At 42.5% G+C, this 24,071-nt stretch overlaps 4 protein-coding genes across 6 annotated transcripts; 3 read left to right on the forward strand and 1 right to left on the reverse strand.

Annotated features, from left to right (window-relative positions):
- Positions 1–670: 670 nt before the first annotated feature.
- On the reverse strand, positions 671–5,174 carry zbtb49 (zinc finger and BTB domain containing 49). Its single transcript, XM_076753348.1, has 8 exons — positions 5,096–5,174; positions 4,505–4,688; positions 3,223–4,349; positions 3,056–3,102; positions 2,894–2,967; positions 2,442–2,524; positions 2,091–2,252; positions 671–1,822 (listed from the first exon to the last, which is right to left on the reverse strand). The coding sequence occupies exons 2-8, from the start codon at positions 4,654–4,656 to the stop codon at positions 1,077–1,079; spliced, it is 2,391 nt and encodes a 796-aa protein (XP_076609463.1). The 5' UTR covers positions 4,657–4,688; positions 5,096–5,174; the 3' UTR covers positions 671–1,076.
- A 225-nt stretch (positions 5,175–5,399) lies between these two features.
- On the forward strand, positions 5,400–10,131 carry lyar (Ly1 antibody reactive homolog (mouse)). The gene is made up of 8 exons (XM_076743361.1): positions 5,400–5,867; positions 6,001–6,115; positions 6,204–6,311; positions 6,461–6,541; positions 7,062–7,392; positions 7,835–7,888; positions 8,590–8,675; positions 8,839–10,131. The coding sequence occupies exons 1-8, from the start codon at positions 5,746–5,748 to the stop codon at positions 8,974–8,976; spliced, it is 1,035 nt and encodes a 344-aa protein (XP_076599476.1). The 5' UTR covers positions 5,400–5,745; the 3' UTR covers positions 8,977–10,131.
- Positions 10,132–11,908: 1,777 nt separating this feature from the next.
- On the forward strand, positions 11,909–16,070 carry tmem128 (transmembrane protein 128). Of its 3 annotated transcripts, none has more exons than XM_076757734.1 (5): positions 11,909–12,091; positions 13,234–13,366; positions 13,460–13,621; positions 14,467–14,575; positions 14,673–16,070. In XM_076757734.1, exons 1-4 carry the CDS (start codon positions 11,992–11,994, stop codon positions 14,564–14,566), a joined length of 495 nt encoding a protein of 164 aa, XP_076613849.1. In that variant the 5' UTR covers positions 11,909–11,991; the 3' UTR covers positions 14,567–14,575; positions 14,673–16,070. The 3 variants fall into 3 exon arrangements, with proteins under 3 accessions (XP_076613849.1, XP_076613859.1, XP_076613840.1); XM_076757744.1 differs by having other exon boundaries at positions 15,489–16,070; XM_076757725.1 differs by having other exon boundaries at positions 14,467–16,070.
- Positions 16,071–18,531: 2,461 nt separating this feature from the next.
- otop1 (otopetrin 1) lies at positions 18,532–23,931 on the forward strand. The gene is made up of 6 exons (XM_076750569.1): positions 18,532–19,215; positions 19,484–19,620; positions 19,953–20,011; positions 20,253–20,383; positions 22,163–23,070; positions 23,761–23,931. Exons 1-6 carry the CDS (start codon positions 18,843–18,845, stop codon positions 23,929–23,931), a joined length of 1,779 nt encoding a protein of 592 aa, XP_076606684.1. The 5' UTR covers positions 18,532–18,842.
- Positions 23,932–24,071: the final 140 nt, after the last annotated feature.

Below are 24,071 nucleotides of genomic sequence, written 5' to 3' on the forward strand. Positions count from 1 at the left end.
TGTGACAATGATGGCCAATTATCAGCATCTCGTGGTGAATGCTGTCTACTCGGTGCCCTGTTTACAAGTCTCACATGCAGCAGCGATGTTGCACGGTGTTTACTGGATGTGTGGTCAGTGTGAATCTGACTGCTGACAGTTATGTCACCAACATACTCAGCCTTCCTAAAAACGCAGATCCACGCCATAAGCAACATTCATTCAGTGGTCTGAGTGGACAAGTATTACATAACATGTTGCCATAGAATTTATCAGTGGTAGCTTTCGTGTCCTCCAAGGGTTGAGTTATACCTTGTATTAAAAGTTGTCACCAAGATGATGACATGATCTGAGGTTTTTTTGCCCAAATCTTCTTTACACGTTCCAACCTGACCTGTACCACATGGTTTCTAGCTCCCTCTGTAGTTTATTTGAAGGCATAACACTTTACAGCTGTTGGATATGAGTGCTCAGTAAAGGCCTCCAGAACAAACCTGTGGATGTAGATTCTTTCTGTTGCGCTCACAGCATGATTCACACAAGGTTGAAAAACTCCTGAGCAGTTATTCACCTACTCAACCAAATGAAAGCCTGTTTGATTCATAACTGTGAAAACATGCTCTGAAGCTCTCAATGCATAAGACAGAAAATGACGAGAAATGTTTTCTAGTAAATAACACGGACACATACATTAAATAGAATGTGCACCTTTTATTCTTATATGAATATACAGTATAGTACATTAAGATCTGACACTGACAGTTGAAAATAGGTCTACGTGTTTACATCTTACAGTGCAGTGCAGTATATACAAACACACCAGAAAAACATCACCCTTGGAAACTTTAAGAGCAGCACAACAGCAATTTTCATCCATCTACTGACAAAAGCAGATTCCTGATTTCTTTAGTTCAAGAAAAAATAGGAAGCACTTTCATCTCACATTTGCTTCATCAAAGAAGCGACCATGTTTCTGTGACATGTCGGTTTTAACCAATCAAGAGCCAGGTGGTGGCAATCAAAATCAACAAAGTAAACATCAGTGAAAAGTGCTCTGAGATGGCTATGCTGTGCTTATCTGAAGACCACGAAACATTTTACTGCTCCATGTCGTTGTCATTCTGCAGAGTTTTCATGGCCAGGCCCCACAGAGTTACACTGGAGATAAACTGGCCCTCACTGGACCTGGAGGACCCACTATTGGGCCTGCTCGAAGACGTAAGCGAACTGCAGTGATTGTCTGAGGCAGGCAGGTAAGGCCTCCCCACCAGACTTCTGCCCATCTCCACCGACATATTCCCGTTCTCCACATACGGACCATACGCAGCCTCCTGAGGTAGCTGGGGTTTGGCCAGCTTCATGTGGTCTGTGGCGGTCAGCGCTGCACTTCTCTCCTGGTGGCTGGATGAAAGGAGGTGATGGGGTACCAGCGAGCGCAGCTCTGGAAGGGGAGTGGGGTTAGAAGCTGGGCTGAGGTGCATGCTGGGAGGTGGAGTGTCTATGTGCGGTGTTGGTTGTGTTGGTGAAGTTGGAGACGGCGAGGGTTTCTCTAGCCCTGCATGGGGCATCACACTGGGGAAATGCTGCTCGCTGGCTGCAGCATGAGGTTTACTGTGGCTGATGGGTTTGGGGAACGAGGCCGCTCCATCTGAGCTGCGAGGTGGGTCAGAGTTGTCAGTGACCGGGCTGTCGGCTGGAGCGCCCTTGCAGTGCATGTTGCTGTGCCTCCTCAGCATCGCAGAGCGGGTGAAGCTCTTCCCACAGGCATTACAGATGTAGGGTTTCTCACCGGTGTGTGAGCGTATGTGACGCTGCAGGTCCCCTGAGCCGATGAAGCACTTCCCTACATTAATTAACAACACAGATTGAGGGGAAAAACACGATGAATTAGTTATAATGCATACTGAATTTAAAAAATATATACTTTAATAAATAAATACTGGAATGAGAGCAGCAAATCCTTGCAACTGAGAAGCTGGAACCATCAAACGTTGATCATTTCTCCTTAAAAAGTAACTTAGGTGACTTTTCCATCAATTATCAGAATAGTTATTGATTGACTCTCTGTCCACTGACTAATTGTTTCAGCCCTAACAGAGTCTGTTCCTTACCACAGGTGGCACAGCTGTGTGGTTTTTCCCCAATGTGACGGGCCTTATGCTTCAGAAGCTTTCTGTGCGTGTTGAAGGATTTCCCACACTGGTCACAAGTGAAAGTCTTGTCTGTGGCATGAGTCCTCTTGTGCTCCTTGAGATTACTCAAATTGTTAAATCCTGAGCAACAAGACAGCAAAAAAAAAAAAAAACACACCAGCATTATAAACACAAAATGTCTCCCAAGTCTCCAGCTGGCTCTGTGACAATCATTTGTAAAGGTTCAACTTGAGAATGAGACCATGAGGTAAAAACTACATATAGATGATGGATTAAGGATAATTGCTTCTGTTTAGAAGAGTTATTTACCTCGACCACATATGTCACACAGATGTGGTTTCTCTCCTGTGTGGACCACTTTGTGACGATGGACATCTCCTGATGCAGTGAAGCTGGAAAACACAGACGAACATTCAATTTACAGGTAGCTGTAGGGGCCATTAGGACTGTGTAATAACGGGAAAATATCATATCACTGGGGCATAAACTCAGATAGAGTCCGTTCTTATTCAATCAGTCAGTCATCACAACAAATTCTTCATTACTGCCTCAACATGTAATTTTAAGACAGTATTATAAAAATGTTAAATTATTATTGCTATGCAATATAAACTTTATATACTGCCAAGCTTTGGAAACTATCAATCAATTTGTCTTCATAAGGGTGGACATAGAAAACTACAATAAGCAGCAAACTGGAAAAAAAAAATACAGATCCAGAAACATAAATGAGGAAAATGGACACATGCAATGTACTTCACCTTTTACCACATAACTCACAGATGTACGGTTTCTCTCCAGAATGTCGCCGCAAATGTGTCTGTAAATTCCCAGCCTGTGAAACAAAATCAGTTTGACATCTCAGTATCATCTTCCCATCTAAGAATAACTGTGGCAAATCAGAATAATACACCGGACGATACCTGTGAGAAGTTTCTCCCACAAACATTGCACTGAAAGGGCTTCTCACCTGCAATGAAAAATGTAGCTTTGTGTCTAAAAATTGCATTGCAATTAAATAACAATCATAACTGGAACATATTATTGTATGACAATAAGCAATTGTAAGGAAATCATAAGCAGGAAATACCGGTATGTGAGCGCTTGTGCAGCTCCAGGTTGCTCGGGTGTTTAAAGATCTTCCCGCACACCTCACAGCAGTACTGCTTGTGTCCTGTCTGCTGCGGAGGCTCTGGCACGGTCTTCAGATTTTGCTCTTCTTGGATCACAGGTGGAGGACTGGGAAGTTGTGCATCTGTTGGCGTCTCTGTAACCTCCTCCCTGTCTGCGTTAAGGTCCTCAACAGGGGCTTCTGAAGCTCCAGACTGGACCACAGACTCTTCCTGGTGACTCTCTTTGGGACAGCTGAGGACAGGTTCACTGACTGATTCGGCAAACATCTCCTCCAAAGCCTTCTGAGATCGGAGGTAGTTGTACTTCTTCAGGTACACGGCCTTCTTTGGACGCACTGGCTTGTTAAGCGTGGAGTCTGCTGAGTTAGAACTGGGAGTGTTTAAATTATCAGAGGGTGTTAAAGAGGAGACAGGGTTCTTTTCAACGGCCACAGATGTGCAGGGAGGACTGGGCTGGGCTGTGTTTCCTGAGCATACAGGGGTGTGGCTGCCTCCCTGGCTGACCCCGAGCTGACACTGCTGCTCCTCCACCAGCACCAAAGGGCCTGGGCCTTGATTTGACGCTGCGCTGTTAGTCTGAATTGCACTTTGTTTGAAGTACTGCTTACTGTAGAAGTTCCGGAGCTTGTACCCATGGACAAGCTGCTTTTCAACGGGCGCCTGCGTGCTGCTGGCTGCGTCACAGTTTGAGCTGCTATTAGGCACAGCGACGGGCATCCTTTTGCTGTGGTCCATGTCACTGCTGAAGCCAGGTCTCTGGGTTTCAGAGGAACAGTTGAGGTCCACGTCATGAGGAAGACTGCTCCCCAAGAGGCAGTCGTGCTCGGAGCTCAGCATGCCTGGGAGAGAAAATGACGGGATTTCCACTGGTGGAGGACAAGGCTTGAGGAAAGCATTGCACATGCTCTGAATGTTTGGAACCTGCAAACACTGAGCGATGTCCAGGAGTGCTTGAACATTATCTTGGTTGATGTCAAGATGGGAGGTGTACATGTAGTCCAATATTTGGCCGATGCCACTGACATCCTGGATGACCAAGTTGAACACTTCATTCTTCTGACTGGGGGAATTTTGGAATAAAGACCTGGAAAGATCAAAGCAGTACTTTTGACACAGTGTGACTCTAAAACAGCAGAGTATGTTGACTTAGTTAAGTGATGAGGATAGAAACATGCCATTGATTCAATGACGTGTTCACTGATGTGTCACAACATTAAATATATAAAGACATAAAGGCACCTGAAATAGGAGCTGAAAGCAGCCAGGACATTTTTGTGAGCTTTGAAGCAGACACCCTTGACCACCAGCATGCAGTCACAGAGCAGCCCCTGAATCCTCTGCTCCTGGAGCTGCTGCAGCAGGTAGGAGCTGTGGCTGGACAGGGTGTCCATGATCACTCAGCTTCTAAACCTCTCAGCTCCAACTTCTCCATCAAAAGGCGAGCCAAGGGGACACATGTCAAAAACAACAAATCTCGTATTAAGGAGATGTTAGTTAACTAATCCTCTGGTTAAATAGTCCTTGAAATGCAACCATATTAAAAGTGATGCAAGCGAGTGCTGACAACACTATTAAGATGGTAACATTCATACAGTATATATGATTTAACAACCGCGCAGAATCCAGTGTGGCTGTGCGACGAGACCACCCATGCAAAAATTGGACGAAAAACTGCTAACGGGCTAACTAAAAAGCTATGCTAACCAACCACAGGTGGTAAGTGGTGTGAATCGTTGCGGCGGCGACTGCCTCGAGAATTCTACCGGGAACCTAAGTCCTAAATAATGTTAGTTCAGTAACGTTGGTCATAAAAGATAAGTCCAAACCTACATCTGAAGTGTCCACCTTTTATTTGGATGATGGGTCACTTTTCAAGTGTAACAACCTCACGTCACTTCCTGGTACAACTGGTATTTGACGCGGCTCGAACATGGAGGAGAAAACATGATGGACGATTGTTTTAAGAAGCAGTGACTTTTTAATACATTATAACGTGTCAATGGCGTCACTAGCGGCCATGCTTAAAGTCGCTATATGCATTTAGCTATTGAATACAGGAAAAGGCTTTGTACACGATTCTTTGCCGCTCTGCTCGGAACACTTGATCTGGTGCATTTTCACACGGACTACTATTAATGTAGCTACCGAATGTCGCTATGGTCACGTGTGTTTTGAAAAGTTTATGCGCATGGAACGGTAACAAAACGAGTTTAACGGTGCGGCTCACATCATTTATACGCTTCGATAAATCCTCCGCTACTTCCAGCCTTCGGTTTTACTTTAATATTAGTTAGCTTTTGTTAACGTCAGCAAACATTAGCTCGTAACTTCCTGACTGTGGACAGTCGGGTCCCAGTTTCGCATGAGGATTGAACCGATTGCGGTTAATACTGTCGGGCTGTTAGTTTCAGTTACACCTTGTGTTAGCAGATTGGTTTGAATCAGTTAAACAGCGCAGTGAAGCACACGTGTCCTTAAAAATGGTGTTCTTCACCTGCAACGGCTGTGGTGAATCCCTGAAAAAAGCTCAGGTTGATAAACATGTGAACATGTGCCGGGGCTGCCAGGTCCTGTCCTGCATCGATTGTGGAAAAGACTTCTGGTAATCACCCAGTTTCTACTGTATTCTTCTTTTCTGTTTAGCTAATACCGGCTAGCTGGATAAGCTCATAGCACTGGTCACCAAGCTCACAGTGCTCCACGTGTGTATTGGCATCTCTGTGTGTGTTGAACAGGGGTGATGACTACAAGAACCACAATAAATGCATCAGTGAAGATCAGAAGTATGGAGGCAAAGGCTACGAGGCTAAGGCAAACAAAGGAGACGTGAAACAACAGCAGTGGATACAGGTAACATGTAGTGAAACGACGCCCATCACTGCTAACGTGTCCAGAAGGAAAGTTTTTTTTCTCTAACTTGATATTTCTTCTCCTATAGAGGGTCCACGAAGCCATGAACAAGCCTGGAGTCAGTGCGAAACTGAAGGATGTGCTCAGACAAGTCAGTATGTATGATAACGTCCCAAGAAAGAAGGCAAAGTTTCAGGTTGGTTTCACTTTGGTCTGTACTAATAATTGTATGCTTTATTGGTCAAACTATGTGATGAGCTGCTGTGTCTTCCATGTGTTGTGTGTGAGCAGTGGGAGCTTGCATGTATGAACTATTTAATATTCATGTTTTGTCCTTTTCCTTAGAACTGGATGAGAAACAGTCTTAAAATAGCAAACACCAATCTTCACGAGGAAGTGTGGGACATCCTGGCTGCAGCTGACAGTGTAAGTTACTCTGCTTAAAGGACGCTTTTATTGTTGTTTGTTTTGCTACCGTGCATATTACTCACTGTCTGTCAGTATAGAGCAGACATGGTGAAAATCTAGTTTTACTTTATTTAGTTCAAAGGCAAAGGATTTACATTCAATAGATCAGAGGCTTTCGGTGGCTCTGAATGAAGTACAAGAGAAACATGCTACAGTTATTAGCTTTATCTAGATCTTTTTAACTTGTATATATTTCTTTTATATTTCTCTTTTATATTATATTTTATATTTCATGTTTATTGCTGTTTGCACCAGGGATTTGAGGGAAACGATATTTCAATTCTGTTAATGTCCTGTACATATAGCAGCATTGACAGCCTTGACTTGACTTATCTTACCCAGTTATCATCATATCTAGGTTGTCTGCTATTGGAGCAATTTTGCTATTTCTAAATGCAAATGTTTCCTTTTAAATAAGGGTGATGCACGTATTAGATATGTATGTAGTTCTGCCCTGATACCACCTATAATCGTACAGCCTCCTGAGGCCCCCCAAGAGACTGCAAAAGCCAAACAGACAGTGGCTGAAGTCACAGTAGATGCTAATGGAAATGGGGAGCAGAACGGCCATCCAGCCGTCGAGAAGAAGAAACTGAACAAACGGGAGCGTAAAGAGGCCCGTCAGCAGAAGCATGGGAAGGCTGGGAAAGGTGCTGAAAAGACAGTTACACAGGAACCAGAAGACGAAGGGGCAGGCAAGAAGAAAAAAAAGGACAAGAAAAGGAAGCGCAGCAGTGAGGAAGACGGAGATGAAGAGCAGAACAGACAGGATGCTGAAAATGAACCATCCAGCAAGAAAAAAATTACAAGTAAGACGGTTTTCTAAATGTCTACCCACAGTCTGTTTCTGGGTGCTGTTCACTGCACAGTGCTGTCTAATCCGCCACAGGGTCTTTGTTTCAGTACATTCTTATTAGCTCTAGTGAAACTTTGTGGCTTTTGATAAAAGCTATTTCTTTGCTTGACTGGTATTAAACTGTGGAACAGCTAAATGTTTGTATCAGCAGCTTTTGAAGTTTTCTCAGTCACCAAATGTTGATTAAAACGTCAGTTATTTTAAAATTTTGGTCAATTTTGTGAAAGCGCTCAGATACTTCAGAATGTCCGCTTTGTTTGACTGCGCTCTTATGGTCTTGTGTTACTCTATAAATATGGACAAACTGTCTCTTTTTTTAACTTGTGAAAACAATGTTTTTATTAGATTTTATAATGACATGTTTAGCTGAAGCTGTTTTATTGCCTTTCTTTCAGTTGACCAAGCTGCAGAGGAGACTGAGGAAACTGAGGATCAAGCAGTCTCCAAAGGTCTGATGCTTTCCTTCATGACTTTGATTGACATCTTTTAGAAAATAAGTAATGATGTGAATGAAGGAAGCCACCAGGGGTCAGTGTCGCTTCTTTTGTTGCCAGTGAGGAAATGGACCCCTACGCCGTGTTTCCACTGCATGGTACAGCTCGGCTCAACGTGAATTGACCTGCACTGGCAAAAGTTAGAATTTGGTGCTTTCTTTGGTATCACCTCAGTTGAGTTTGCAAGCGAGCTGAACCAATACAAACTAGTGGAGTGAAAACACTTCAGACCACTGATGGGTGAGAGAATCGTCACAAGACTCGTCAGTTAGGCGACACGGAGTGAACAGAGTCGTCTTCGGCTGCGCTCTAATGTAATTTCCAAACTCACTTGATTTTTTTCAGTAGTTTTTTTGTCTTGCTGCATTCAGCTTGCCTGTTTGCTCTGACTAACAGCCGCTGACAGAATCAATAACACCATTCCTTCCATATCCTCCATTGTTCCTGAGTCTGTGTTGCATTGAAGATGAATAACTATGGCGATTAGCTAAGAATCTCACCTGCCTTGAGGGGTTCTATCTGCAGTGAATCCAAAACTGAGAAAAGCACCTGGTACCAAAAGTGAGTTGAGCCGAGCTGTGCCATGCAGTGGAAACATGGCTCTAGTGAATATTTCCTCTTCTAGTAGCTAATTTATGCTTCTTATTAACTTTCAGGCAAATTCAACTGGAAGGGAAATATCAAGGCAGTACTGAAAGAATCACCTGACCAGGAACTGCCAGTAAAGAAACTCAGGAAGAAGGTGAGGCATGGAGTGTTTCACTTACTCTGTGGACTCTGTAGGTCTTTGTTGCACACAGTCCCATTTGACTCCTAAACTCAGCATGTTGTTCTTGTTAATAATATTGAATATTTGAGTTGTCTTTGGTTTAATGTGGTCTTAAGAGCTTGCTCCTCTTTTACAGGTTTTGGCAGCGTACTACTCTTTCACCAGTGGGAGAAATTTTAAATCCGAGCAGGAAGTGCTAGCACTTTTCAACAAGAAGATCAGCAACAATCCCAAATTTAGAGTCTTGAAAGACCGAGTTAGACTTTTAAACTAGATTTGTTTATCTCACCTGTCCGGCATGAAATGTCTATTGTTCATAGACTTTAAAAAATTGAAATGCTATTGTTGTCTGTTGACCTCCTTTGGATGTTTTTATACAGGTGACATAATGTCAGAGATTCATTAATTTTATAACTGAATTAACATGTCCTGTTTCTGTTCAGTAGTTTTGCCAATTGCAGTTGTTAAGTCAGCCCGAGGAAAACTTTTACAAATGACCTTACAACCTGTCAGTGTTGTTTAATGTATGAAATGACAATTGTGACAGATGGCTGCTCTGTTCCACATTCCAAGCCCACGGTAAGGCTGGGAAATGGCACCTTATCTGTGGGATTGGATGTTGGCGTGGGGGAAGGGAAACGGGAGAGGTGCACCTGAGGTGAATTTGACTCTCACACGGGACGAAGCTAATGCACATTCCTCGGCACCCCGAACGGGGTTCACTTGGCCAGGGACACAGAAGCTCCATAGAAGCAAGACGCTTGGTGTCAGCCTCAGGTGAAGTTTTAATGCTGTCTGATTTTCCACCGCTAGAATGAGCAGCCTCTTTACCCTGTGTACACACACACACACACACACACACACACACACACACACACACACACACACACACACACACACACACACACACAAGCTACAGGAGGAAATGTGCCCAGCTTTATGAAGCTCTGCTAATCCCAGCAGGTTTAACACAGATGCTCATTCATCACACTGCTTACCTGTAATTGTATATTGCATACTTTGGGTATTAGTCAAGCTGTTACTCAAGTTTTCGAGTATTTAAATTGTGTTTTCTTGTCCTCAGTGGGACTCAATATTGCTTAGTGCTTTTGTTTTAATCTAGACCCCACAGGATACTCTGAAAAACTGAAACTAAGCCTGTCTTTTCTGTTTCAAAACAGCAGATCAGCATTGTGTTTTTTGACATTAGATACTGCAGGATTAGTGTGGCCATATGTCTTAAACAGGGCAGCTTCATCCCTGAACTTTGGTCTTGGTGGCAGCCACAGCTATCTAAACAATGTCATTTTTCAAATAAATACATACCTTTTGTTTTAAAGTGAGAATATGTGATTTCTGAAAGAAGAAATAACTTGTTTTTCCTCAAACATTTAACTTAAAAGCAATAAAACACTCTTGCTCATGCCATTACACTTGAGTTTCACTGTAGTCTTGGTAGATGGTTTGACCATTAGCTTCGACTGCTACTGTTAGCTAACGATGGCAAACTTTAGATTGATGTGTAACTGACATTATTCAGACAGTCCACTGACTTGGTCCTTCTCTATTGTCATGTTTGATCATTTACATTTTGTCTTTAATTGTCAGTCAAGTAACAAAATACATCCTTGTTTAATGGAATACACGTGGGTTTACAGCGTTTACTCACTCTGGTTGGACCAGTAGCTTCTCGTTGCGATAGCAAAGCTTAGACAGATGTTACTGTACTAACATAATTCAACTTTTTTGCTGACTTTATAACACGTCTCTGCTTATCTGCTACACATGATATGCTGCATTTTGGCTGTCAACCTGTAATTGCCACTGCATTCAGCCAAAGTTACATATAGTCTGTCTTACATGTTGTTATTACACAGACAGCCCTGTACAGCAGTGAGTGCACCTACTGTATGCTGCTCGTGCCATCGTAGAGAGGTGGTAAACATGACCAAGTATTCCCTCACGAATCCCCAGAGTAAGAACCACACTAGTAAAAATTGGCATCACAGTGTGGGATAACACTCTTATCTGATGCATCTGCACAGGAACAAGCAATTCTCATGGATGCAAAGTAGCTGGTGACCCTGTTGCTCTTCCCTGTTTGTGAGCAAAAAACGCTTGTTTTTCCCTGACTGCATGCCAGAGTGGTTCATTTACCCCATTAATATTAACAAGGGTATTTGAATGTTGGGAGTATAATGCCACACTGGCCAACTGCACCACAAATTACAGGCTTCAGCAAAACACACACTTCCAGCTCAAGCCTAACATTACACCTCCATGATGGTAAGATTTATTGCAGGACACTTGTGCTGGACTGCATTAGTTTCTGATGTGCGTAAAACTAGCAACATAATGCTATCGACAGAAGCTAGAATTTGCAAGTATTTGCTACAGGACAAGTGGTCGCAACTAACAATAAAGTACTATTCATTTTCTCGTTGAAGAGTTTTCGATTGAGAGTGAAATGGGACAAAGGTATCAGCAGTGTCAGATTCTTGCCAGCGCCATGTAAAGGTATACATTCAAGATAAACGTTGGAATACAGCCAGCTACTATGCATTATACTGAGTTTATGAGGGATGGGAGCAAATGTGCACTGTCAGACTTTCTTGCTCAAATATCTTCAGTTCCCCTTTTGAGGGTATATTTTACTGCCAGCCTGGTGGTCCAGTCTGTTTGATGCTGTGTCAAGATGGTCTTTGTGGAAGAGGTACACAAAACACACTTTGGCTTGGGGGTAGACCTACTTACGCTATTTCCATCAGATATGAGCAGGGAACTTTTCTGTAGCAGGGAACAGATAATGAACCAAATGAACAATAACACTGCCCTTTTGGTAAATGTAGTGTTTACAGTCTATGCTTGACAAGTTCCATCTTGTCTGTCTGTTGAATAACCACTTACTCTTTGCCAAGTTTAGAAAACCAAAGCATTGCTTTCTATACTCATGGGGGCCATGTCAGTTTATTTATAAGCAGAAAATAAAATAAATACAATATGCTGGAAATTAAGAATAATTGAAAATGTGCAATGTCAAATACTGAAGTTATTTATTTATTACTTTTTATTTATTTCTAACCATTTTCATTTGCATCGTTTATCTTTTGCTTCTGTCGCCTTGGCGTTTGTCAAACTCAGGTATTTCTTAGGCAAATAAAACAAAACAAAACTACATTTGTCGCTTTTTACTGCGTCATAAAGAGGCGACGGGTGTCTAACCAGGAAGTGCCTTCTAATCACTATTTCGCCCTCAGAGCTGGTGGAAGTTAATAGTAGCATCAACACAATGCTAAATGACAGTGAACTTGCAACGTTGCGGAATAGATTTAAGCGAGATGCAGAGTTTCTCATGCAAACAACGACTTCGGGTGACGAGGATGAGAAGGGTAAGCTTCAGAAACATCATGGTGGCTAACAGGACTAGCCAGCCTCAACGTTGGTGCTCAGACAGAGCTAGCTAATGGTTAACACTCAAAGTGGAGCTAACGCTACAAACACAGCGGGATATTACATTAGTAAACTTCTAGTTTGGGCACTGACATCCTTACTTTAAATGCCAAACAAGCACAGCCTGCTGGCTGAGCAGAGCAGACATTCTTAGGAAAATAGCTAGCTAACTTTTCTGATTAACTAAATGGCCAGTGTGTAGCCTTCTTACTAAATAGACTTTAGACAACTTATTTTTACTTCATAAAACTATAGCAGAAAGACGTCTACCATGTGGGAGTGTAGGCAGCTTGTACAGTGGACAATTGTCCCACTTTGAGGCCCTCACTGGCACAAATCCAGCAATTCTTGATTGTTTTGACTGTGAGCAAACGCTGTGTCAGCTGAGCAACATAATACAGGGACACTCTACTCCTCCACTGTCCCCAGTCCAAGGGTCGTCTCTGTGCCAGTGTAAGCTGATAACTGTAATACGAGCAACAGACACAACATTTGTTCAGTGATCACCCCCCTTTTTTTTTTTTTTTTTTATTAATGGCTGTGTATATTCCAGTTTACATACCATCACTAGTCCTTCTGGCAAGAGGACTGTCTTATATCTTGCGTCCAAGATGGACCACTGGGCACAGCTTTGATTAAAGATGTAGGCCATCTCTTGTTTGGGTCACAGAGTTCACCGTGAACTCTGCACAGAGTTAGACCAGCACGCCGAAGCACTTCAGCAGCCAACAACAGACTGTGACACATTTAATCAACCAGTAAATTATAGAGATTAATAGCTCTCTGAGAAGTAAGATTATCTCGAAGAAAGCTATCAGTTTCACCTCAAAAGCTCCTTAAGGCTGAAAGGTGGGGATTTAGCACATTCTGTGAAGGCAAGACAAATCTCATATTTGGTAGTCAGTCCATATGCCATACTGAAACCCTTTCAGTGCCACTCAGAACGAAGTTTGCTTTAAGTTGTAATTTGGTAGGATTCAATCTGTCACAGCCTGTTTTTACATCTTGAACCCTCACGGGATGAAGCTTTCTCTCTCTCCTTTTTTTTTTTTGAAAGTCTTTCTTTTCCATCACCTTTCAGGTCAGGAGGAAAAAGATGCTAAACCTCTCCCTCGCATTAACAGCCACTCCATCTTCTGGATTGTAGCATCTATAGGTGTGACCTACTATGTGGATTTCCTCCGCAACATCATGGAGAACGATGACATTAAAAGGTGACTGAGTTATGAGGTATAGTTTAAATAAGTTTCTTACAGATTGTATTGAATACATTTTCCTCCTTTCAACCTGTTTTTTTTCTTTCCCAGTTGGTGGTTCAATGTGGGTCTGGTACTCCTTGGCATCTGCCTGTCTCTGGCCATGTTTTGCATTGTGTACCTGGAATGGTTCAAAGGCATCCAGAACTATGACCACCAGTACCCTGCCATTCCTCCCATCACCACTGCAGCCTTTATTGCTGCATCATGCAGGTAAAACAACAAAATCAATCAACTGCAAACTGTCTTAGCATGCTGTAGCTCTTCCAGTTTAATAAAAATAGATCAACTATAGAACATTGTTGTCTGGCATGTGATGAGAGGTGAGATGATATCAGCTCATTGGAGAAGATTGCAGCACAGAAATGACAGAGGGGGTAGTTTATTTCCACCAGAGAAATCTGTAAAATGTCCCACAATTTCAGGAATTCTCAACTAAAATACTTGTAAAAGTCTAAAAACAATTGGGATCTTTATCATCACACATTTTTAGCTGTACCTCTTGATTTTTTTCACTGTCGCATTGTCGGGTTGATGAGGGGCTGAGGAGGGCAATAATCCTGACTGTTAGTACATTAAGTGATCAAATGAGAATTGAAATGGCCCTGTTAGCTTGTTAATGCTGCGTGTTTAATCTCCCAGGTCTCAGCAGTTACACTAATTGATGGGCCACTCGGCCGTCTTTGTCCTGTGATCAGCAAACCCACACTGTTTAACTTATGAAAGCATTTACATGCGAGTCTGTGTTGACTGGAGTCCCTGATTAGAAGAGAATGGGAAGCTGTCTAATACAAAATAAGTACATTTGGATGTTACTTTGGGAAGAGTGCCAAGCTTGTACTCTTGAGTGTTTTGTTAGCAGTTCTTGACTCATAAAAAATCACTATCTAAATATCCACTGGCATTTCATATCCTCCAACATTCTTCCTCTGCAGCGGCTGTGACAACACATGGGTGTAGGAGGCATCTGTGTACAATTAACATTATATGATTGATGAGCAGTGACACACTAATTCAAGTTGTGCATATTTGTAAGTGTCATTGTACTTCCCTTGCAGCTTTAACATGGCACTGTGGCCAGTGTGGTCCTTCTTCACTCCACTCATCCTCTTCACACAGTTCATGGGTGTGGTTATGTTCATCTCTTTGCTTGGGTGAATGTGATAGGTGAGGATGACACACTGTCATTTTAATCTTCACAAAGTGTCTTTTAATGAGGTAAATGCACCTTTATTTGGCCCTAAATTGTGACGTTTCTTTTCAGGTGAACTCTTGCATCATCACGCATTACTTTAACACCAACATTTAATAGCAGTGTTTCACGCTTGAAGAACTTTACATCATCTTGTAAAGTGTTTCGTTTTTATAGTTTTTATACACATATTTCTTAAACAACAATCGGGTGGACAGCTGCATTAACAGCACTGGTATCAATATAGAAAACACACCTTCCGAAAGCACTTCAACAGCATCGAACACACTAATGGTAACACTTCCATCTGTCCACACACTCATCTCCCATGTGAAATGCATTTATCAACACACACACACACACACACACACACACACACACACACACACACACACACACACTGAACACAGCAGCCATCATTTGAGCCTACATTCAAAGAAACATATTCAAAGTCAGCAGCAGTTGTCTTTTAAGATTCATATTTATGTGTAGCATCCTCTGTGCTCACGTCACTGTACATGCATATTGTAGCTATTCAAGATTTAAAATAAAATGCTCTAAATGTCGACAGTTCTGTAAAACTAGACTAGAAAATATACAGCAGAAAAGCGAGGTCTGCTGCGTACACTACTGAGGGGCGTGGTGGCTAATCCCGTTCCTTCCCCTTCACCTCTGTGTGTTTTGGCAGAATCTGCCTCAAGTTCAAGGTTTCTCTGCATATAATAAAGACTCCATGGGAGAATAATGTGTAAAATATATTGATGTCATTGATACAATACCCGACATAAAAACTTTGACATATTGCTGTCCCACACAGTTTCACACTGTTCAGTGTTACACTACACTATTATACATCCAACGCGGTGACAGTGTGCTCCATTTTTAAAGTCTGAATTATAGAAATCTCTGTGAATCTGCTGAAATGTATGTGGACGCGCCGGCCAGCTTCCCTTACACCTGAGAGAATGGTTCACCACATGGTCAACAACAGCGGCTCGGATTCCACCTGAACCTTACCTCCTCGTGCTCCTCTGCCCCTGCCGTCCTCTCTCCTCTCTGTCTTTCACACCTTCCAGAGATTGGCTGTTGCAGACGTGCGCCTGCAGCGGACTGATGGAGTTGTGAGAATATCAGACCCTCCTGAAACAACACAGCTGTTGTTATTGGGTGTTGATGGTTTTTGGCAGGGGCGGCTGAGCAGTGTAGGGTCACTGTGGTGTCGGTGTGCTGAGATTTAAACCATCTCGCTTAATGATTCGTCACTGTTGTGTTCTATCAAAGCAGCAATGACAACTGTGTCAAGAAACGTGATGCACTGAGTGTTTGGCATCAAACTCTAAGCTCTACCATTTCTAACTGTTAATGAAACAACAACGCTTTTAAATTATTTTTATGTTTGTGGTGAGGAATGTGAAGACATCTGCTAATATTCTGGGGGTTTTTTTAAATAAACTTTTTCAATGAATTTCACTACTTGCTAAAATTGTCATCATTTCTTGATAAAGCACAACCTTAATACAGAAAGTTGGACCCGAGACTGCAAGTAAAACTCTGAAATCCAAAAACTTGGAACAACTTGATTAAATGCTAACTGGTCACTATTTCATTTTGTATATATAAATATATATTTCTGCACTTTCTGGCCTATTAGACGACATGTTAAATATAAACACAACAGACTCATTTACTGTTCATACACCCAGCAAATCTCATGCCATCCAGTTCAATATCCCAGCAATACTACAATATCTTGGGAATCTCATAATGCTCAGTTTTTTTTTTCTATGAGAGAAATGGTGATGCATACATATGTATGCTTTTGTTGTTTCTGTTTCCATTTTACACACATGGCACATGAACCTTTCTATACAAACAACAACAATACAGCTGCAGTTGACACCAATAAGAAGTTGCATTTAGAAAAGATCATTCTAATATGGAAAATCCCTTTGCTCAGTATTATCTGAACTTTGCGGACCCAATTTACTGTATGTATGTGTAGACCTGTTCGTCATAAAGACTTTTTTTTTTGTTTAATCCTCACTACACATAGAAAACAGAGAAATACTGACAGTATATCTAACCCTGATTCCAAAACGTTGGGATGGTGTGTAAAACATAAAAAAATTGCTAATCCTTGAACATGAAAACAGTACAAATACAATATGTCTGGTGTTTCGCCTCATAAGCTTCATTGATTTTTGTAAATCTCTGCTTATTCTGAATTTGATGGTAGGAGCATGTTTTAAAAGATATGATGGTGGATGAAGTATTCCAACTATTTAAATGAAAGTAACAATACTGCCATATAATCGTACTCCACTACAAGTAAAAGTCCTGCATTTACAATTTGACTTCAATATCAGAAGTAATCATGCAGATTTGTTCCTTTCAGAGTCTCATTATATATTTTCTATATTACTGGTCAATAAACTGTAGCAAATTGAGATCAATTTAACCTTTTTTTTTTTTTTTTTTTGCTCTGTAATCTATATCACTGCATCATATTTTAAAAGACGACAATGGGTTTAATCTTGGATCTGATTTGAAGAGAAATTAATTTTGCTCTGCTTGGAAAAACGTTTCTTTCTGAAAATAAAGCTTTTACAGTGAATCACACTGTTATTGATTAGTCCTCAAACGGCAATCAAATTCACTGACGGAATGCTCCTGAAGTGCAAACAACAGAGAGCTTCATCACTTCCAGATTGAATCAAAATGTTCTGACTTTAATCAATCGCACATTAAAGTCCCCTGATAATGAAAAGATCTGACTCTTTTTCCTTATCGCGCTGATTCTCACTGATCAAGAAATCGATACCCAGCGGATGGTGTTGAGAGGTGCTGTTAGGGAGCATAACTTGATCATCCCTCCAGACATATTGATGAGTGTAATGGGCCGTTCATTCTGTCTAATGGGAGACACGCGCCGCAGATTTACGGGACACTGACAATATTTACTAATATGAGTAAAACAAGGGTGTTTCATAAAGTGAAAGGCTGCTGCTGCACTTCTTAACCACCAAGTGTCCGTGCGAGGATCCCAAACATCCGCCAACCACTCGTCCAGTCTGCATGTTTTTATGAGTGTTTTGAGGTGCTTGACTGTCCTGAGGGACTGACAGGACTCGTACAGCCGAATAGGAGCTCTTATGAAGCCACCGCATGTATTCATTTCACTCACTGTGCTTCACTTTTTAATTGGGCGGTTTCTCAAAAAATGAGCCTTTTTTTTCTCCTTTTTTTTTTTTTTTTTTTTTTTTTTAAGAAATCAGCGATTTAAAGTTCCTGAGTAACCTCACCCCCCTCCTAAACTCACATCACCCCAATCACATCAGTCTGTGTGAGCAGTCCTTCTTTTGTTATGCTAATTGTGCGCGTCCGCCCAAGATATTTATGTTGCGCCAGAGATTGCACTGGTCACATCTATAGGAGCTCTCAGTGCTGATGGTCTCAGTGCTCTCCTTCTTACATCCACTCACAAAAAGCCTTTGTGAAGTTGAGGAATGAAATCTGATTATTCACCATGAAAACATAGTTTTCAACCACCACATCTGAACCACAAGTTGGACATGATGCTCTGAGGAGGTGGCACGTGGATCTGGAGCGCTGTCAGGACAGGTCACTTGCCTCCAGCCTGTAAAAATCGCAGGTTTGTGAAATGTCATCTTTCTTTTCATCTCATGCAGGCCTGCATGCTTAACACCCGATAGCTACCCTGAGAGGATTTCAACAGACTTGGAAAGACTGCCTGGCAGCTGCTCCGAAGAGGTGGATTTGGGCGAGATTCGTTTTTTTTTTTTTTTTTTTTTTTTTTGGTCTGTTATTGTGGATCATTCCGTGCTTAGTGCTTTTGCTTCTTTCAGCGGTAAATGGTTGGCACAGCAAGCTCAGTGATTTCTCTGAAACGTATGGGAGTTTCAAGAGGACGGGGGTCTGGGATCACCAAAGATTGAAACGAAATCTCCCATTTTGCAGTTACACGACCAGATATTTCAGTTTCAGGGTTTCAAGATGACAATGGCATCTATCAAGTCCATCCTCAGCGAGGCTGGACATGAAAACTATGCGTGACCAGTGAGCCGGACCTTGAAGATTGAATGAGCATGTTTGGCACAGTACCTACTCGGCTGAATCCCCACCTTGTAGCAACAGGTTACGCACCTGGCCTCCCTCAAATGCACTTATAGTGCGCGGCTTTTACTTGACTCTTCTCTGCGATTTTTCCCCACGTCTCCCACCATGGTGGAGCACAGCGGCCTGGATATTATGTGTCTGAACAAGTACTGTCACAGTTCCTCTTCGTCGTCCAGCTCGGAGCAAGACAAGAAGATTTTCTCCAAACTAAAAAGTAGTTTGTCAGAGGACTATCCGAGAAAGAACGCAGTGATCCTCAGCGGCCAGTACGGGACCAACGTGCTGCTGATCGGGGCGGCTTTGATGTTGGCTATTGCGCACCATGGCCCCTCTGTCAAGGAAGAGCACCTGCTGTCCTTTATCACCTGCCTCATGATCCTCCAGCTGATCTGGATGATGTGGTACATCCTGGTGCGGGACAGGCAGAAGAGCGCGCGGACTGACAAAGATGTCCACGCCACCACATGCTGGATAAGAGGTGAGTTTGTAAGATTACGCACGAATGCGTAAAATGGCAAATTGGTGTTGTTCTTTTCCGTGTGTTTGGAGTTTACAGAGGTCTAGGTTATGTCTTCAAGCATGTGATCATCCAAAACCACAGTCTTGGTTATAACTAAGGGTTTGTGATAAATTAAAGAAAACCTGAAAAGTGATTTGTTTTTCCATATTGCCAAAGCGAACGCTGAATTATCCTATTTCATCAGCGACAGTAATAACTTGATCTGCATTTCGTCTTTTCTTGGTAGGTGGCTTGACACTCCTGGCACTCCTTTCACTGATTATGGACGCTTTCCGAATCGGGTATTATGTTGGCTATCAGTCTTGTGTGTCGGCTGTGCTCGGAGTATATCCTGTCATCCATGCAACTCACACCGTAGCGCAGGTAAGTTTACAACCCCACTTTATTTTCAATAAAGTGATAATCTTTCAGTGGCGTTAGACACTGTGTCTTTTTAACCAGGTAGGTCCTTGAATAATGTGCTCTTTGTTGGTGAAGCATGTACAGAGTTGCTGCAACAATATAATCCTATCATTGTCCACGTTATTTGAGTGTAACTGCATATGGCAAGGGAAATCATTCTGGTGAAGAGTCCTAAATAATTCTCAAGTAGATTGTGCTATTTATAAAATATCCTTTTAATAAGCTAGTGTGGATGATGTTTTCTGCAGCTTTTTATATGAAGGGTGTGTCTGTTTTTTTTTTGCTTTGTTCAGGTGCATTTTCTCTGGTTTCACATCAAAGATGTCATCAAGAGCTTTGAAACATTTGAGAGGTAGGTGAAATATGTGATATTAGAATTTAGCAAGACTCAAGTTGTTGTTATACCAATTTTGTTGCACTCATAAATGAATAAAACATGTTTCATTATCACAGTCATGACACATTTCACCAGAGATTAAAGAATGTGCATGATATGAAATCTAGATGCATGTAAGACTACCTGTGCCATAACACTGCCACGTGCTCTCAGATGACTGGTCATCGACCTCGTTGTCAACTGTTTGTCTCCTCAGATTTGGTGTAATCCATGCAGTGTTTACCAACCTCCTCCTGTGGTGTATCGGTGTAATGTCAGAGGCCGAGCACTTCTTGAACAACCATAAGAGACGACTCTCTGCCCTGGGCTACGGAAACCTCACTATTGGTAAGGGCCAAGGGGTCGATTGCTGGCTTGTACCTTGAAGAAAAGTACAATAGTCCACTTGAGAGCTCACCTCAACGGATGAAAGAAAAAGGAAGGAGAGGAGGGTTTGCGAGAGGGGAAGGGAGGTTAGCTCGGCAGCCTAGTGGGTCTTGTTTGTGTCCAATGTCTCTCTATTAGGTTTCAGGAGACACACACTGTTGCTAGTGCTGAGGCCCCCTCCCCAGCCCTTTCCCCACACTTCAGCCACCACCGGCCCTCCTTGGCAACCCCCCGCTTGACCTCAGACGGCTTTGTCCCCAGGCTGCTTACTCCCAAGGGTGCTGCAATTACAGTAACTGATACAGCTAAGCCTAGGGTTGGGGGGTTCGGCTGCACCTCCTCATATCCGGCTGACTGTGAGGCTGGCTGCACCCTGACTGCCGTTCCCTTTTTAATTAAAGGGTGCAGTACCATAGTGGTGGCCTTTAGTGGGTGAGGGGTAGGAGAGGGTGAGGGAGGGGCACACGGCAGGGTTTTGTTGAGATGGTCTCATGGGGGCAACAGCATTACCACAGCTTGTTATGGTGGGCTTGACAAGGAGTATAAAACGTGCATTGTCACCAACCTCTAAGATGCTCAGGCATTCAGCTACTCAGCGAAATTTCAAATTCAGATCAGTAGAATATGGCCAATGAATGCTGACCATCAAGTTGTACACAAAAGATCTTTATCAAAACATGATTGAAACATTTTAGTGGCTGCTGCCATGAAAATAATTGTAATCTCAGAGCATTAAAACAAATTAAAACAAGAAATAATAAATACAACCCAGATTCCAAAAAAAAGTTGGGACGCAGTGTAAAACATAAATAAAACATAATGTGATAAGCTGCTCCTCCTTTTTGACATATACTCAATTGAAAACAGTAGTTCACAAGCAAGGACGGAGTGAGGTTCACCACTTTGTGAACACATGATTGTATAAAGGAGATTACTACATGGGCTCAGGAAGACTTTGTAAAACTGTTGTCAGTAAACACAGTTAGCTTGCTTACATTCTGTTTGAATTTACATTTTGCACAGCTTCTCAGCTTTTTTGTAATCAGAGTTATACCGTAAATAATCTGAAAAGACAAGGCTTAGAGGGCCTTCTTTGAATTTAGTGTCAGCTGACAAATATGTGCTTTCTTTCTTCCTTGTCATGATGATCCAAATTATTGGGGTGGCATCAATGTAAAGGAGCGTTTACCAACCTGTGGTCGGGACTCTCACAATAGATGGAAGAAACCTGAGGGGGTCACAAGATTATTAATACAATATTCATGCTGCACAAGATTCTATTTCTTCTTCAAATCATCATCTAATCTTTGCTCTTTTTCTTCTGCACTGCTGGATAGTTTGACCTCTTCCACTGACAAGTGTGCACCGACAAGCAAACATTGCTTTGGGGGGTTCGGGTCACAAACCAAAAAGGTTGCGTCAATTTTGCATCAAGGCTTTCAAACCATTTTTATTCGATAGTTTAAAATCTGTTAAAAAAATCTGTTATCAATCATGATACTATCACCTGTTACCAATCAACCTGTTTACTTGTGGAATGTTCCAAACAGGTGTTTTTGGAGCATTCCATTCCACAACCTTCCCAGTCTTTAGTTGCTCCTGGCTTGTTTCAAACGTGTTGCTGTGGTTTTGTTAATGCTGACGTTGAGACAAACAGACACACAGTGTTAATGTAGGGCAGCATAAACGTGGATACATGTCTCATGATTTCTCTGGATCTGATTTTTTTTGTTTTTGCAGTGCACTCAGAGCCTCACTGTAACTGCACCACCAGCACTTGCTCCATGTTCTCCAGCAGCCTTTACTATCTCTATCCATTCAACATCGAGTACCACATCTTCGTCTCCGCTATGCTCTTCGTCATGTGGAAGAACATTGGACGCACCATTGACCTTTCTTCAAACCGGAAAAGGCTCGCCACCAAAACCCAGGGCCTGACCTTAGGCCCCATTCTGGGTCTACTTGCACTGGCCAGCACTATCGGGATCCTGGTGGTCTACATCACCCACGTGGAGGAGTCCCTCCGAATGCGCCAGTCAGCCATTTCCATGTTCTACATTTACGGCATCATCATGCTGGTGTTCATGTGCACTGCTGGTGCTTCAGGCCTGCTCATATACCGAGCAGACCACATACCGCTGGACACTTCCAAGAACCCGTCCAGACAGCTGGACACAGAGCTGCTGTTTGGGTCGTCTATCGGCTCCTGGCTCATGTCGTGGTGCAGCATAGTGGCTGTGTTGGGAACCAACAGCAATCCTTCTTACCGCTGGACCAACTTCACCTACTCTCTGCTGATTGTGCTGGAGAAGTACATCCAGAACCTCTTCATCATAGAGTCCCTATACCGCCAGCAAGAGGATGGAGAGAGGGAGGACCCTGAGCTACCAGCTGCTCCAGAAATCTTCTCAGTGACTTCCTCTTTGGCCCCACCGTACAACGGCATCATCAACAGAGCCTATGAGACCCCCGACAGGCCCTGTGTTACCATGGAAAACGAGCAGGAAGACAGCAGACAGGTGTACAGATGTCCAAGGAAACCTTCAGAGGTGCCACTGCCTGTGGGAAACAAAGTAGTGGAGCCCTCAAATATAAAGAGGCAAATCCTGAAGAATATTGCTGTCTTCCTGCTGATGTGCAACATTTCGGTAAGCATTTGTACAACTGATCACTGAATCTAGATAAGATTTACTCAAATTTCCAGTGAATATTCCCATCACGTTTCCTTTCGTTCAAAATGTCTTCGAATCAGAACCAGAAATATCATGCTATTGTTTAAAAGCTGCTCTAATCAGTACTTTTATGTTTATAATGGATCAAATAAAATGTGACAGGTGTCGCTCCTAGAGACAGACCTAAAGAGTATTACCACCCAAATCAGAGTTGGAGCATTTTAGCATCGTTCAGCTTATTGTTTGGTTCACTGTCCCTGTCATCAACCGTGTCAGACTGCAGTTGTTTTCACCAATTAACAAATGAACACAAATAATAATAATAGTAATAAGTAAACATTAGAAATGTAATAATAATAATAATAATAATAATAATAATAATAATAACAACCAAACATTCTATTTCAAAGTTAGCGATTAGCTGGTGAACATAGTGTAGCATTTATTTTTGTGAGGTTTGCAGAAACTGAAAAATGAATGCTCCCTGTCTGGGAGTGGATGTCTGCTGGATGTGTAGATAGTTAACTGCTTGCCAACATGTTAACCATAACAACTTTATGGTGATAATATATCAATGTTGTGTGTGCAGCTTGTTGCGCTGCCCCCAAGTGTCCAACCAAGGGACGAACCAAGGTTTAACTCACTTAACTTCTGTCTTCCTTTCAGTTGTGGATCCTTCCTGCCTTTGGCTGCCGGCCACAATACGACAACGGCTTGGAACAGGAGACATTTGGCTTCAGCATATGGACCACAGTTCTCAATTTCGCCATTCCTTTGAACCTATTCTACCGCATGCACTCAGTTGCCTCTCTGTTCGAGGTGTTCCGCCGGGTCTGACAGAATAGCAGACGACTGACAATGCCAGATAACATGCACAGGAACACTTGTCACCACCGGCTCCCGAGAGTGTCTCACAGCGCAGGTCAACCGTTCAGGAGGCAGTCTGGGTCACACTCCAACAGACTCGAAAGCAAGCG

The sequence above is a fragment of the Chaetodon auriga genome, chromosome 2 (genome assembly GCF_051107435.1).
Source record: "Chaetodon auriga isolate fChaAug3 chromosome 2, fChaAug3.hap1, whole genome shotgun sequence".
Taxonomy (NCBI): Eukaryota; Metazoa; Chordata; class Actinopteri; order Chaetodontiformes; family Chaetodontidae; genus Chaetodon; species Chaetodon auriga.

What these genes read in the sequence shown, in the direction of transcription:
- zbtb49 (XM_076753348.1), bottom strand. Translation starts at nt 4,656, where the DNA reads ATGGACACCCTGTCCAGCCACAGCTCCTACCTGCTGCAGCAGCTCCAG. An exon ending in GCTTTCAGCTCCTATTTCAG is followed by an intron (nt 4,350 to 4,504) that starts GTGCCTTTATGT and finishes TGATCTTTCCAG; the next exon opens with GTCTTTATTCCAAAATTCCC. An exon ending in GTGGGAGAAACTTCTCACAG is followed by an intron (nt 2,968 to 3,055) that starts GTATCGTCCGGT and finishes TTTGTTTCACAG; the next exon opens with GCTGGGAATTTACAGACACA.
- lyar (XM_076743361.1), top strand. Translation starts at nt 5,746, where the DNA reads ATGGTGTTCTTCACCTGCAACGGCTGTGGTGAATCCCTGAAAAAAGCT. An exon ending in TCCTGGCTGCAGCTGACAGT is followed by an intron (nt 6,542 to 7,061) that starts GTAAGTTACTCT and finishes ATAATCGTACAG; the next exon opens with CCTCCTGAGGCCCCCCAAGA. An exon ending in CAGCAAGAAAAAAATTACAA is followed by an intron (nt 7,393 to 7,834) that starts GTAAGACGGTTT and finishes CCTTTCTTTCAG; the next exon opens with TTGACCAAGCTGCAGAGGAG.
- tmem128 (XM_076757725.1), top strand. Translation starts at nt 11,992, where the DNA reads ATGCTAAATGACAGTGAACTTGCAACGTTGCGGAATAGATTTAAGCGA. An exon ending in GAGAACGATGACATTAAAAG is followed by an intron (nt 13,367 to 13,459) that starts GTGACTGAGTTA and finishes TTTCTTTCCCAG; the next exon opens with TTGGTGGTTCAATGTGGGTC. An exon ending in TTTATTGCTGCATCATGCAG is followed by an intron (nt 13,622 to 14,466) that starts GTAAAACAACAA and finishes CTTCCCTTGCAG; the next exon opens with CTTTAACATGGCACTGTGGC.
- otop1 (XM_076750569.1), top strand. Translation starts at nt 18,843, where the DNA reads ATGGTGGAGCACAGCGGCCTGGATATTATGTGTCTGAACAAGTACTGT. An exon ending in CACCACATGCTGGATAAGAG is followed by an intron (nt 19,216 to 19,483) that starts GTGAGTTTGTAA and finishes TTTTCTTGGTAG; the next exon opens with GTGGCTTGACACTCCTGGCA. An exon ending in CTACGGAAACCTCACTATTG is followed by an intron (nt 20,384 to 22,162) that starts GTAAGGGCCAAG and finishes TTGTTTTTGCAG; the next exon opens with TGCACTCAGAGCCTCACTGT.